This window comes from Rhineura floridana, chromosome 2 (assembly GCF_030035675.1).
Source record: "Rhineura floridana isolate rRhiFlo1 chromosome 2, rRhiFlo1.hap2, whole genome shotgun sequence".
NCBI classification, from domain to species: Eukaryota; Metazoa; Chordata; class Lepidosauria; order Squamata; family Rhineuridae; genus Rhineura; species Rhineura floridana.
The window spans coordinates 112,710,353-112,724,599 of record NC_084481.1 but is presented as its reverse complement, the minus strand read 5'-3'; the positions used below and the strand labels follow the sequence as shown (position 1 = coordinate 112,724,599).

The 14,247-nt window shown below is 40.2% G+C and overlaps 1 protein-coding gene across 5 annotated transcripts in view; it reads right to left on the bottom strand.

Moving 5' to 3' along the window:
- KCNQ1 (potassium voltage-gated channel subfamily Q member 1) overlaps window positions 1–14,247 on the bottom strand; it is a 507,266-nt gene that overhangs the window by 319,496 nt on the left and 173,523 nt on the right. For all 5 annotated transcript variants that reach the window (XM_061610163.1, XM_061610164.1, XM_061610165.1 and 2 more), the window contains one exon: window positions 6,963–7,083. In XM_061610163.1, the coding sequence (XP_061466147.1) occupies window positions 6,963–7,083 (121 nt within the window). The remainder of the gene's footprint in view (window positions 1–6,962; window positions 7,084–14,247) is intronic.

The following is a 14,247-nucleotide window of genomic DNA, read 5'->3' as shown; positions in this document are numbered from 1 at the left end:
AACATTCAGCTTCTTTGAATGTCCACGAGTTCTAGTATTATGAGAGAGGGAGAAGAACTTTTCTCTATCCACTTTCTCAATGCCATGCATAATTTTATACACTTCTATCATGTCTCCTCTGACCCGCCTTTTCTCTAAACTAAAAAGCCCCAAATGCTGCAACCTTTCCTCGTAAGGGAGTCGCTCCATCCCCTTGATCATTCTGGTTGCCCTCTTCTGAACCTTTTCCAACTCTATAATATCCTTTTTGAGATGAGGCGACCAGAACTGTACATAGTATTCCAAATGCGGCCGCACCATAGATTTATACAACGGCATTATGATATTGGCTGTTTTATTTTCAATACCTTTCCTAATTATCCCTAGCATGGAATTTGCCTTTTTCACAGCTGCCGCACACTGGGTCGACATTTTCATCGTGCTGTCCACTACAACCCCGAGGTCTCTCTCCTGGTCGGTCACTGCCAGTTCAGACCCCATGAGCGTATATGTGAAATTAAGATTTTTTGCTCCAATATGCATAATTTTACACTTGTTTATATTGAATTGCATTTGCCATTTTTCCGCCCATTCACTCAGTTTGGAGAGGTCTTTTTGGAGCTCTTCGCAATCCCTTTTTGTTTTAACAACCCTGAACAATTTAGTGTCGTCAGCAAACTTGGCCACTTCACTGCTCACTCCTAATTCTAGGTCATTAATGAACAAGTTGAAAAGTACAGGTCCCAATACCGATCCTTGAGGGACTCCACTTTCTACAGCCCTCCATTGGGAGAACTGTCCGTTGATTCCTACTCTCTGCTTTCTGCTTCTTAACCAATTCCTTATCCACAAGAGGACCTCTCCTCTTATTCCATGACTGCTAAGCTTCCTCAGAAGCCTTTGGTGAGGTACCTTGTCAAACGCTTTTTGAAAGTCTAAGTACACTATGTCCACTGGATCACCTCTATCTATATGCTTGTTGACACTCTCAAAGAATTCTAATAGGTTACTGAGACAGGACTTTCCTTTGCAGAAGCCATGCTGGCTCTGCTTCAGCAAGGCTTGTTCTTCTATGTGCTCAGTTAATCTAGCTTTAATAATACTTTCTACCAGTTTTCCAGGGACAGAAGTTAAGCTAACTGGCCTGTAATTTCCGGGATCCCCTCTGGATCCCTTTTTGAAGATTGGCGTTACATTTGCCACTTTCCAGTCCTCAGGCACGGAGGAGGACCTGAGGGACAAGTTACATATTTTAGTTAGCAGATCAGCAATTTCACATTTGAGTTCTCGGGTGGATGCCATCCGGGCCTGGTGATTTGTCAGTTTTTATATTGTCCATTAAGCTTAGAACTTCCTCTCTCGTTACCACTATTTGTCTCAGTTCCTCAGAATCCCTTCCTGCAAATGTTAGTTCAGGTTCAGGGATCTGCCCTATATCTTCCACTGTGAAGACAGATGCAAAGAATTCATTTAGCTTCTCTGCAATCTCCTTATCGTTCTTTAGTACACCTTTGACTCCCTTATCATCCAAGGGTCCAATTGTCTCCCTAGATGGTCTCCTGCTTTGAATGTATTTATAGAATTTTTTGTTGTTGGTTTTTATGTTCTTAGCAATGTGCTCCTCAAATTCTTTTTTAGCATCCCTTATTGTCTTCTTGCATTTCTTTTGCCAGAGTTTGTGTTCTTTTTTATTTTCTTCATTTGGACAAGACTTCCATTTTTTGAAGGAAGACTTTTTGCCTCTGAGAGCTTCCTTGACTTTGCTCGTTAACCATGCTGGCATCTTCTTGGCCCTGGCGGTACCTTTTCTGATCTGCGGTATGCACTCCAGTTGAGCTTCTAATAGTGTGTTTTTAAACAACTTCCAAGCATTTTTGAGTGATGTGACCCTCTGGACTTTGTTTTTCAGCTTTCTTTTTACCAATCCCCTCATTTTTGTGAAGTTTCCTCTTTTGAAGTCAAATGTGACCGTGTTGGATTTTCTTGGCAATTGGCCAGTTACATGTATGTTTAATTTAATAGCACTGTGGTCACTGCTCCCAATCGGTTCAACAACACTTACATCCGGTGTTTTCCAGCGTTCTGCTGATGCGGCGGCTTTCAATTAGGGGAAATTCCCCATTTTAAAGCCGATTTTGCATTTTTGCGGCATTTTGCGGCATTTTCGAGTGACGCAACCCATTATAGTCAATGGGCCCTGCTTTACGGCAATTTCCACTTTAATTGGTTCCTAACTAGGAACTAGGGCCTGGTTCCTAACCCGCCGTATAAGCGGGGCCCTACTGTAGTTGCTTAGCATAATGTGATCCTCACAAACGGTAACATATGAGCTCCTATGATAATTCAAATAAACTGGTGTAAGTGAATGTCATTCCATCATGATATATTTTTACTTTTTCATGCCAACAGAAATGTGTTCAAGTAAGAGGCGTTAGCTACACCAAAGGACATATGTAGCTGACTAATCTCAGAGCAGAGATAAAGGTTCCACCTTCTACAAGATGCATCTTCTTCACATCTTCTGCTTCCAAAGAGGTTGAGTCTAGAGCAGGGATGGTGAACCTGTGACCTTCCAGATGCTGTTGGACTACAGCTATCACCATACCTGATCATTAGCCAGGATGGCTGTACTGATGGGAGCTGTTGTCAACAACATCTGAAGAGCCACAGGTTCACCACCTCTAGACTACAGTGAGGTGCTAGAATGGCCTATACCAATACAGTCTAACACTGGGGTAATGCCATATTTGAATGCTCTCCTATTTTTTAAAAAAACAAACGAACAAACGAACAAACTAACAATCTCAATGCAAACAGAAAATGATCATGTCAGGAGGTGGGGAAGCCCTAACCCATCCTTTTGCCTGCTGCAACATTTTTGTATTTACAGGAAGTTTTATTATAACACAAACATTCAAAAAACCTTAACTCTTGTAGACTGAAGTGGCACACTCCATTTCATCACCTGATGAGTATACAAGGTCACAGAGGAAGATGAGGAGGTGAGGTTGTAGTAAAGTTCCATTGGGTGTTCAAAATATGCTGTCTTCTGTCCCTTATAGCTCCTGAAGCTCTAGTTCATATGTGTGCTATTGGAACTCTGGCAAAGTCTGAGGGTTTTCAGGTGGGAGAATGAATCTCTTGCCTCACCTTTTCTATAATTTAGATCAGTGGTTCCCAACCTTTATGAGCACGGGACCTCCTTTATAAGCTGAAAAAAATTCATGACCCTCTCCCCCCAGGGAGGCAGGCTGGCTGCCAGGAAGGAAGGGGGAAAGCAGCCTTTCTGTGCAGCCTTGCTTCTTTTTGCTTCACAAAAAGCCCTCTTCTCATTCTAAGTAAGGGCACTGTCAGTAGCGGCAGTGCAAGGAGACGGGAATCAGTGATAGTAATCCCCTCTTCTTCCTGGTAGCTCCACCCTCAGCCTCCTTTGGCATCTGCCATGTATTTTATAGGGAGATGCCTGCCCTTAGTGCACCTGAAAGATGCTCTGGCACTTCAGCAAAAGGCCTCCCCTCTTGTTTGGAGTAAGGGGGAGGTGTCATCCGCAGCGCCAGTGGAAAACAGGCAGTGTCGAGGGAGTGAAGACTTGTTTAAATAATAATAATAAATAATTCATTTATTTACTGTTCATGGCCCCCTCTGTATTACTTCGTGCCCCCCCTGGGGGTCCCGGCCCCCAGGGTGGGAACCACTGATTTAGATAAATAAACCTATTTGGATATTGCATTGCTTTCAGCAATTTTACAGAGGAGATGTGAAGGGGTACAAATCTTTGCACTCATGAATCTCCCCATCTGCCAGAGGCTCCAGCTGGAAGTGACTAATATTCTGATTGAGGTTCATTTTATAGAGTCACAAGGAGTAGCACTCCTCCTCACCTTGATCTTGCTAGAACAGGAAATGAAGTTCAGAGAAAAGACTCCCCTTTGTGTATGCCCCAAATATTCTATGTGGAATAGGAGGCCTCAGTATAGATCAGATCATACAAGGCATTTCCAAATTGTCGCTATTTTCAGGTGGAATTCAATCACATACCAGCAAATTTAGGGTTGATTAAAGTTGATTTGGAACTCTTGCACAACAAACCCACTTCCCCAAGACACTGGACTTTTTGTGATAAGGAAAGTGGTGGGCAAATGCGCTGGAAAGCATGGAACAAGATATGCTTGATGCAATGTCATCCAACCTCCTCGCAAACAGATCAGAATGAGTGCTCAGTAAATAGCCAATGTCATCCAATTTTCCCAGAAACAAACCTGGATGAATGCTCAACAAACAGGTCATCTGGAAGCAACCTCAGCGTGTGTTCATAACCCAAAGTGCATTGTGGTTGGAAACACAAAGCTAGTTCTGCTGTTGCTCTCCAAATCATACTGTTAGCTAAGGCAGCATAATTTTACATTGCTCCAGGTTCCTCCTCACCTCCAAGACATAAGGACATATCAAACAAGAACTGCTGCACCTTGGGCAAAAACAGGTGCATCAATATGAACAAGTTGATGAAGCTGGAGCCAATATCATACTGTAGCACCACAAGTTACACTCAAGCCAGGCTTTGGCCCCTAGTCCTTCTGTGGCAGTTCATTGGATCCAGTCACAAATCTACGTCTTGTCTCTTTTCTAAATGGGGGCAGGCACGTATGCTTCATAAATGCAGCCAAGATTGAGTTAGGGAGACCCCAGAGTTAGGGAGACCCCAGAGACACTTTTAATTTAGTGCCATTTTCACAAGGCTGCTGCTGGCTTACTGCTCTTTGCCCCCTGATATATTCCTGTCGTACTTGTGATGAAACAGACAAGTACCAATTGCAAAAGTTTATCCATCTTTCCAGACTAAGTGGAAACAGAGATTATAAACACATTCTTTAATCTCACTTTTACCAAGAAAGTTTCCTAATAGTACAGTAGGTAACCAATATTTTTGCCAGGCGATTTATATTGCCTGTCAAAGAGAAGTAATTTTATGCTCTCAGGTGAAATCTGTTTGCAGATACTTTTTTCAAGCACATGCCTTCAATTCACAAAGCGCCTCTTACTCACGCCTTTGTGGTTATGGAATTGGTTTCTTTCATACATGCTCATTTTCATGGCCCCTGGGGCATAGTAATTTATATGCAGCACTGCAGTCCAAGATTCAACAGCACATTATTCTTTCTGATTCCAAAGCCCTTCATTCTCTAACCAGGAATTACAGTGTTATGCAGCTGGGCTATAAAATATTCTTCATGCTGATATGTCTCTTATAGAGCATGGATCACTTTTACAGACTGAAGTGAAGCTGCATTTAATCTGACTTTTACATGCTAATTGGTTTACATGGATTGGCTGTATATTTTTTATATGTTCTGTAGAGCAGTTTGGAATACTTGCATGAAGGATTCTATACCAATACAGTCTTTTAAATTTGAAGTGCTACTGGTTTTCAGAGTTCTACCAAAGCAGGCTACTTAAGTAAAAAGAAAAGGCGGGGAGAACATTTGAAGTCATAGGTACAGGAGCATAAAAAGCATTTGTTTATGGATTTATTTGGGAAAGAAATCATGATTGTTAATTATGACAACTTAAGACCTTTTTCTTGCAGCGATTTGTAACCAGAAAACACTATTGCTTTTATTACATTGTAACTTTATAAGTCTGGATCCTGTGTTTCTGTATTATAGACAGATAGCTCAGTTCTACATATGTTCCATGTCTAATAATAGTTTCGTGACATTGATAAGAATACACAGGAAGAGCAAGATACAGTAACTTCACCAAATACTGCATAGAGAGTTTAATAGGAAGTTAGGCATGATCTTTATTTGATCACATCTTTATGTATGGTTGTGAAAGTTGGACAGTGAAAAAAGTTGGTAAGAGAAAAATCAACTCATTTGAAATGTGGTGTTGGAGGAGAGCTTTGCGCATATCATGGACGCGAAAAAGATAATAAATAATTGGGTGTTAGAACAAATTAAACCAGAACTATCATTAGAAGCTAAAATGATGAAGCTGAGGTTATCATAACTTGGACACATAATGAGAAAACATGATTCACTAGAAAAGACAATAATGCTGGGAAAAACAGAAGGGAGTAGAAAAAGAGGAAGACCAAACAAGAGATGGATTGATTCCATAAAGGAAGCCACAGACCTGAACTTTCAAATTCTGAACAAGATGATTGCTATTGGAAGTTGCTGATTCATAGGGTCACCATAAGTCGTAATCAACTTGAAGGCACATAACAACAAATTCTGTGTTTCTGTATTATAGACAGATTGCTCAGTTCTACATAGGTTCCATGTCTAATAGTAGTTTGGTGACACTGATAAGAATACATAGGAAGTGCAAGATACAGTAACTTCATCAAATATTGCATAGAAAGTTTAATGGGAAGTTAGGCATGATCTTCATTTGATCACACCTAAGCCAGGTCTGTGTTAAAATAAATATATGGGTTCCCTGTACATATCCCAGCACCTCTCTGAACATGTCCCAGAACCTCTCTGAACAACAGATGGATGCAATCTCAGTACTATTGCAATGAATGAAAACAATTCTCCATACCACATCATTGTTGTTTAAAAAGAAACAATTTCATACTCTTCAAATCTTAAAAGAGATATTTCCAATAAAGGCACAACATCACATTATTAAATACAAGAATAGTCTCATCTGTACACTGCTCTTTTAGCTATTTGATAAAAGTAAAAAGAGTATCTGATCACTCAATAATCAATGCAATAAATTTTGCTGAAAATGAAGACTGCCCTAAAAATGCTACCCCAAAATCAAATGTGTTCCACAAGCAGAATGGCTGTTCATTTGACTCAGGAATACTTTATAATGGACATCAAGAAAGCATATGTAAATTTCTACCTGGAATAATTATACACAAATAGCAAAGGTTGTTCTACAATTACGTTTTAGCTTCTTCTAGCATGCAGTGACTGAACTTGTCTGAAGCAAATGATAGCATAATTCAGAAATCTGTGACTTACTGTGAGATGTGAGTTATCGGGGTAAGCAATGTTTCACCCTCCAGGTCAAGTTCATCAGCAAAGCTGTTGGTCCTAATGAATGGTCCTGTGTTTGTATCTAAAAATGGAGAGTTCCTTTTCACTGTGAAAAAGAAACAGACAGGTAAACATGACACTTTACCTATATATTTATATATTAAACTCTATTACCTAGTTTAAGGACTACAGAAAAGTTAAAAACATTTTAAGTATCTGAATGAGTACCTTAGGGAAAATAATTAAAATCAGACTCAAATGTATCTTTAAAATACCAAGAATACAGTAAATGGGATTAGGGTGTATGAAAAGAAAAAAGGCTCTGGGTGCGCATGTTATTTTTCTCTTCCCCCACTCTATGCAAGTCTAGTATGAAATGCCCATCCTTTGTAAAGGTCAACAAAATTAAGGTCAACAATGCAGGCCTTTCTCATTTGACTACCATTTAAATTAGTGAAACTTTTTCTGCAGTTGGCCCTTCTGGAACTCACTTCCAGTTGACCTCTGTAAAGTTACCACACCAGTTTTTCAGAAAGATCTTGAAAATCCACTCATTCTCTGTGGCTTGCTCACGAGTGACATTCTAGCTCATTATTTAGTTTCTTTTGAGTAATGGATTTTTGAATTGTGTTTTTGTGACTGTATTTTAGAATGTTTTTAACTGTTTTTAGAATGCTTTACCTTTTCTTGTTGTTCACCTGTTTTTGTTGATATGTACGCTGCCCTGGGCTCCTTCGGGAGGAAGGGTGCGATACAAATTCAATAATTATTTAAATAATTTTCTGAACTGGATATGTACTTATTATTGCAGGTTTTATTAATGTTGTGGTTATATTGGCAGTTTTGTATTTATTTTATCATATTGCTATTTAAAGTTGTATTTTGTATTTATGTGTAAGCTGCCTTGAGCCAGTTCTGCTCAGAAAGATTGCCTATAAATATTTTTAAATAAGTAAATAAACAAACTATGAAACTTAAGAGCTGTACAACATTAGTCATAATCAGCGTAGGCCCACTGAAATTAATAGACATGACTAATTTAGGTTCATTCATTTCAGTAGGTTTGCTCTAAGTAGAATTGTATGCAACCCTTAGTCTGTCTATTCTAATACGTGAAATGGACTCAGGATTCAAGGGTGCTCAAAATATTAAGCAAAGGTAAGAATAATACAAACCCCTACACATATTCCATTTTACTTGAGCAAACAGATAAAAGAACTACCACATAATGCTACATAATGGATATCTGCTATGTCAACAAATCAGTGTGCTCAGCTATGGTTCTTTACCCAGTACAATGATCAACAAATGTTTTCCTGTGCTTTTGGTGCGATTAATATGTTAGGAATTGGGGGGGGGGCAAACAGCAAGCTGACACTTGGCTAGGAAGCACAGTAGTTGGCCCTGAGCAAGTCATTTCTCTCAACCTAAACTACTGGGGTGCTTTCCGAAGATCTTGGAAGGAAAGCAAATAAAAACAAATGCAATGCATATATAAACCAACCAAGAGCATGAAAAGTATCCTGAAAAAAGGAAGGTGTTTGGAGAAGTCTGCAGGGGGGAAGGGGCAGGCCTCTTGTGAACTGCATGACTGGAGCTGATCTTGCACTAATTCCCATTAACCCTGTGGAGAATTCATAGAGATGATGCTCCCCAAAGGTATTCCTGATTCCTAGGAGCAAATGGAAGAGCTCCTCAAATTAGTGGGCACAACCTCAGTCATTTGAAATAGGAGTTGAGAACTCACCTTTGCTTGCTTTTGTTGTATTCTGGATGGTAAGGATTAATTTGCAAATGTGGTCATGAGTAATGTGCCACTTCCCTTCCACAGTTATCCACAGTGAAAGATCTGCACTGCCCTCACAGGCTCTTATGTAATGCTAAAGGAATGGAGGCTAAGGCAGCTTGGACATGACCATGGTTCCCTTAAGATCTTTCTACATTGACAGTACATGATCAGAATCAGATTACCTATCTCTTCTCATAAACTCTTATTGGTAAGGACAATGACACAGATCAAAACTAAATTACAATTTTGCCATGTAACCCTAATACCACACCTAGGTACAGAAGTAATAATTTTAAGATCAATAACTTTGCAACAGTTTATGAAGTGAGAAGGGACAGAAATGCCACATGATATAAACTTTCAGAATAATGCCTATCCTCATGATCTTGTTAGTGTGGCTTCATTCAGTTTATTCCTCATTCTCTCAGCATATGATGAAGGTACTTATCTGGCACAGGATTCAGATGTTTATATATGTGATGCCCTGCTGAATGGAAGGCATATTTGCTCGGGGCCAGATTTTTCTGTGCATTTTCCTTCCCCACTGGAGAAGGGAATCAAAATCTTGCCTGAAGAGACTTTCACAGCACTGTGAACACAGCACTGTTCTCTGGTGGTTCCTTTCTCTACCCTCCTAATTTTACTTCTCCACCAAAAGAAGAAAACTTCTCTAACAAAAGGAGAAAACAAGGATCCCAGGGTTCTTCAAGTGCAAAATGAAAATGAAGTGTCATTTTAATATATTTAAACAAAATGAGTCATTTTAAACATATATTTGATCTGAAGCTATAAAATAATTTAAAATGTTCAACATGAGAGAAGGAAGATATTTACATCTGCTAAGAAAATATTGGACAAAGATGAAGGAGGTGTGAAAATTGGAGGGAGAAAAATCAATAATTTAAGATATGCAGACGATACCATACTATTAGCAGAAATCAGTAATGATTTGAAATGATTTGAAATGAATGCTGATGAAAGTTAAAGAGGAAAGCACAAAAGCAGGACTACAGCTGAACGTCAAAAAGACTAAAGTAATGACAACAGAACATTTATGTAACTTTAAAGGACATTTAGAGGACTTTGAACTTGTCAAGGATTATCAATACCTCGGTACAGTCATTAACCAAAATGGAGACAATAGTCAAGAAATCAGAAGAAGGCTAGGACTGGGGAGGGCACCTATGAGAGAACTAGAAAAGGTCCTCAGATGCAAACATGTATCACTGAACACCAAAGTCAGCATCATTCAGAATATGGTATTCCCAATCTCTATGTATGGATGTGAAAGTTGGACAGTGAAAAAGGCGGATAAGAGAAAAATCAACTCATTTGAAATGTGGTGCTGGAGGAGAGCTTTGCGCATACCATGGACTGCAAAAAAACCCAAATAATTGGATGTTAGAACAAATTAAACCAGAACTGTCACTAGAAGCTAAAATGATGAAACTGAGGTTATCATACTTTGGACACATCATGAGAAGATATGATTGACTAGAAAAGACAATGATGCTGGGAAAAACAGAAGGGAGTAGAAAAAGAGGAAGGCCAAACAAGAGATGGACTGATTCCATAAAGGGAGCCACAGACCTGAACTTACAAGATCTGAACAGGGTGGTTCATGACAGATGCTCTTGGAGGTCACAGATTCATAGGGTCACCATAAGTCGTAATCGACTTGAAGGCACATAACAACAACAAAAGAAAATATGTATTTTTGGTTGAAAAAATCTTATTTTACTTGGATTAGTAATTGTTTAGTGGGGTATGGGATTGTCACCTATGAGTTGAGTAAGATGCCTTAGACAGGAAACTATAACTCACCCTAAATCTCCATGTGTAACAATGGGATAATAATGCTGCCCAACAAAGTTGTAGGCGTTAATGAACCAGTGTATGTGAAGTGCTTGGGCCCTTTTAAAATACTATGGGTTGTATCTAGAGTACTCACGAACAGGACTCTGCTCATGGGAAGCTACCACTGCAGGATGGGGTTGTTGATGTGTGCGGTATTTGCGTTGTAAGCACTGTTACACTAGAGTATAAGTAGTCAAGAAATCCAAGAACATGACATAGTATTAAGAGTCCATTTACTTCGGACATTAAGGCATGTAAGCTTTACAAGCAGTTACGTTTTTCCCCCATAGCAAGAGCACACACAGAAAGCTGCTTCTTCTTCAAGAACAAAACCCCCACAGAGAAGCTGGCTGCTCTGTGGGGTTTTTTGTTCTTGAAGAAGAAGAAGCTTTCTGTGTGTGCTCTTGTTATGGGGAAAAACGAAACTGCTTGTAAAGCTTACATGCCTTAATGTCCGAAGTAAATGGACTCTTAATACTATGTCGTGTTCTTGGATTTCTTGACTACTTATACTCTAGTGTAACAGCGCTTACAATGCAAATACCACACACATCAACAGGGTTATGGGCCCAGATCCAGCGCGCATTATAACGGAGTAAGTGGTCTGAGCTGCAGACTGAGTTCCAGAGAGCAGCGTGATTGATTGTGCCAGACAGAGGTGAACGAAGATGGCTGTAAACATGTCTGGAGGCATGCCGATGGAGAGACTTACAGAAAATAATTACGCCAGCTGGAAGATGAGAATGCGGGCTTTCCTGATAAAAGAGGTTTTATTTGAGGTGATTGAAGGGACCCCACCAGCACCACCAACAGCGGCCTGGAAGCGGAAAGATGAGAAGGCGCAGGCATTTATTACCTTGGCTCTATCCGACTCTCAACTGATGTACGTGAGAGATGAACCCTCAGCCAGACGTATGTGGGACGTGTTGCAGGCTTTGCATGTGCAACAGACTGCGGGATCAAAATTGTGTTTGGCAAGAAAGCTGTACCAGATGCATTTCACCGGAGAAAGCACCATGTCTGAGCATCTTACTGAATTTAGGTGCCTATTTGCTGAATTAGAAGACCGTGGCGTGGAACACAGTATCCTTCAGAAGACGTATATTATCCTGGCTTCACTCGATGGAAGCTGGAATAATTTTGTCATGGCTATGGAAGCAATGCCAGATGGCGGCCTGAACGTGGGTTTTATTGAGGAAAAATTGACCCAGGAGTGGCAGCGGAGACAGGAGGCGTAAAAGGCCGAGCCAAAGGAAGCTGTCAGAAGCAAGCAGGCAAACTACCAGGAGCAGCAACGGCTGAAAACTTGTTATTTTTGCGGAGCGCGTGGGCACATTCAAAGGGACTGTGCAGTCAAGCAAAGAAACAGAGACGGAGGCTGGAAGCAGAGCAGTGTGAACTTTGTCAGCGCAGAAAAGCCTCATTTAATGTAGACAGAATGGGTCTGTGACAGTGGAGCATCCCATAGTCTCGTAAAGGACTTACATTTATTGCACACTTCAAAGGTGGTGCAGGATTCTGTTCTTTTAGCTGATGGATCGAGAAGAACTGTCAAGGCGCAAGGGACGTTGAAACTGAGTAAGATTGGCATAATTTCTGATGTATTGTATGTCCCTGAATTGTCTAATAATATTTTGTCAGTCAGAAAATTAACCAGCATTGGGTTTTCAGTGGTGTTTGAAAAAGGCAAATGTTTTGTGAAAAGAGGGGGTGAAATATGCATGCAAGGGAGCCTGAAAGATGCACAGTTTGTAATAAAGAGCAATCAGGCAGAGTGTGCTATGTTAAATGCTGGAACACATAAAGGCTGTGTACATGATTGGCACAAAAGGCTGGGGCATGCAAACTACGAAACAATTAAGAAAACCCCGAGTCTTAGTGAAAACATGAAATTGACTGAGTGTGGGCAGATAATGGATTGTGATGCCTGCCATAAAGCAAAAGATACAATTGCACCCAAAAACCGGGAGGCGGAAAGCTCGACAACCGCCCCTTACCAGCTAATCCATGTTGATTTATCAGGGCCAATAAACAGTTCACGAGGAGGTGCAAGATACTTTATGGTAGTGGTCGACGATTTCTCCAGGTTCACTCATGTTTATTTGCTCAAGAGGAAAGATGAGGCAGAGCAGAAGTTGCGTCTGTTCATCAAGAAAATTCAAACGCAGCATAATGTCACTGTGAAGGCGATACGATCAGACCAAGGGGGGGAGTTTACAAGCAAAGCATTACATGCATACCTTGAAAGTGAAGGGATAGAACAACATTTCACAGCTCCATTTTCTCCGTTTTCGAACGGGATAGCGGAGAGAAAAAACAGAGGGCTTCAGGAAGCTTTGAGAGCCATGTTGGAGGATTCTAGTCTCACACACTCTTTTCGGAGAGAATGTATTCTGTATGCGAATTACATACACAACAGGGTGTTACATAGTGCCATTGGAATGTCACCCTACGAGAAACTCACTGGGAGAAAGCCGAGGGTGCAGCACATTGAGAGATTTGGAGCCCGTTGCTGGGTCCATATTACACAAGGGAAAAGACGTGGCAAATTGGCACCTAGAGCACAGGAAGGGTTTGTGCTGGGTTTTCAGAATGCATATTACAGAGTGACTTCCCGGAAGGAGTGCTGGCTGGTGGTTGTCTCTGAGGGAGCTCTGCCTCAGAGGAAGCTTTTTTCAGGTTAAAAGCCAGCCAAGAGGAATCTTGGACTGGCTTAAATGTTCTCCAAGGTATAGGAGAACCGATCAGATTTTCCACAAGACTTCGTTGAGCTGTCGGCGGCTGGAATTGATCAGGAAATCCCTGAGATAAGAAGGCATGCCGATCGGCTGAAGACGGAGTCAGGATTTCCACGCAAGCTGTACTGAAAAAAAGCAAAGCGTTCTTTTTTTCTTCTTAAAAAAAACGTTCTTAACCAGCGAGCCTACTTCTGTCTAAATCTTATCATTTGGCTTAAATTACTACAATAAAAGGGATTTGTTTACGAATCAGCAACTGAGAAACCTGGGTGAGTCATACTTTTTCTCTTTTAAATATAATTAAGGAAGAAAAAAAATGTAAACAACTTATATACTTTTTTTACGACAAAAAGCTGGCCTGAATTTGGAGTTTTAAAGTTTAAAAACGGATGAGAGGTAATTATTATATTTTGGACTATTTTTCTCTTTGGACTATTTCTTTTTGGACGAATCTGCTGCTCGTATATGTTACTAATTGTTTGGTGTTGGGAACCAGAATTGTTTTGCATTCTTGGATGTAGATAAGAACTGTGCTGTGCTGGCTGGACTTCAATAACAGGCCTGGAATATTAACTCTTTTGTTGGTGGAGGAAAAAAAAAAGAAATAGACTGCCTCTAGGTTTTGGAACAGTGATTAATATCAGAAATTAAAGGCTTTTCTTGAAAATGACAACTAAAAAAGCAACTAAGACCCAGGAGCGAAGAAGAAGTTCTACTGATCCACAGGAAGGGGTTATACCCCCAGATATGTTTCAAAAAATAATGGAAGGGATTAATGATATAAAACAGGAAATGAAAACTGAATTGACAGATATAAAAGACTATATTAAAACACAAGTGGATGAGATTAAAGGGACAATTGGGCAAATAAAGGAGGATGCAAAAA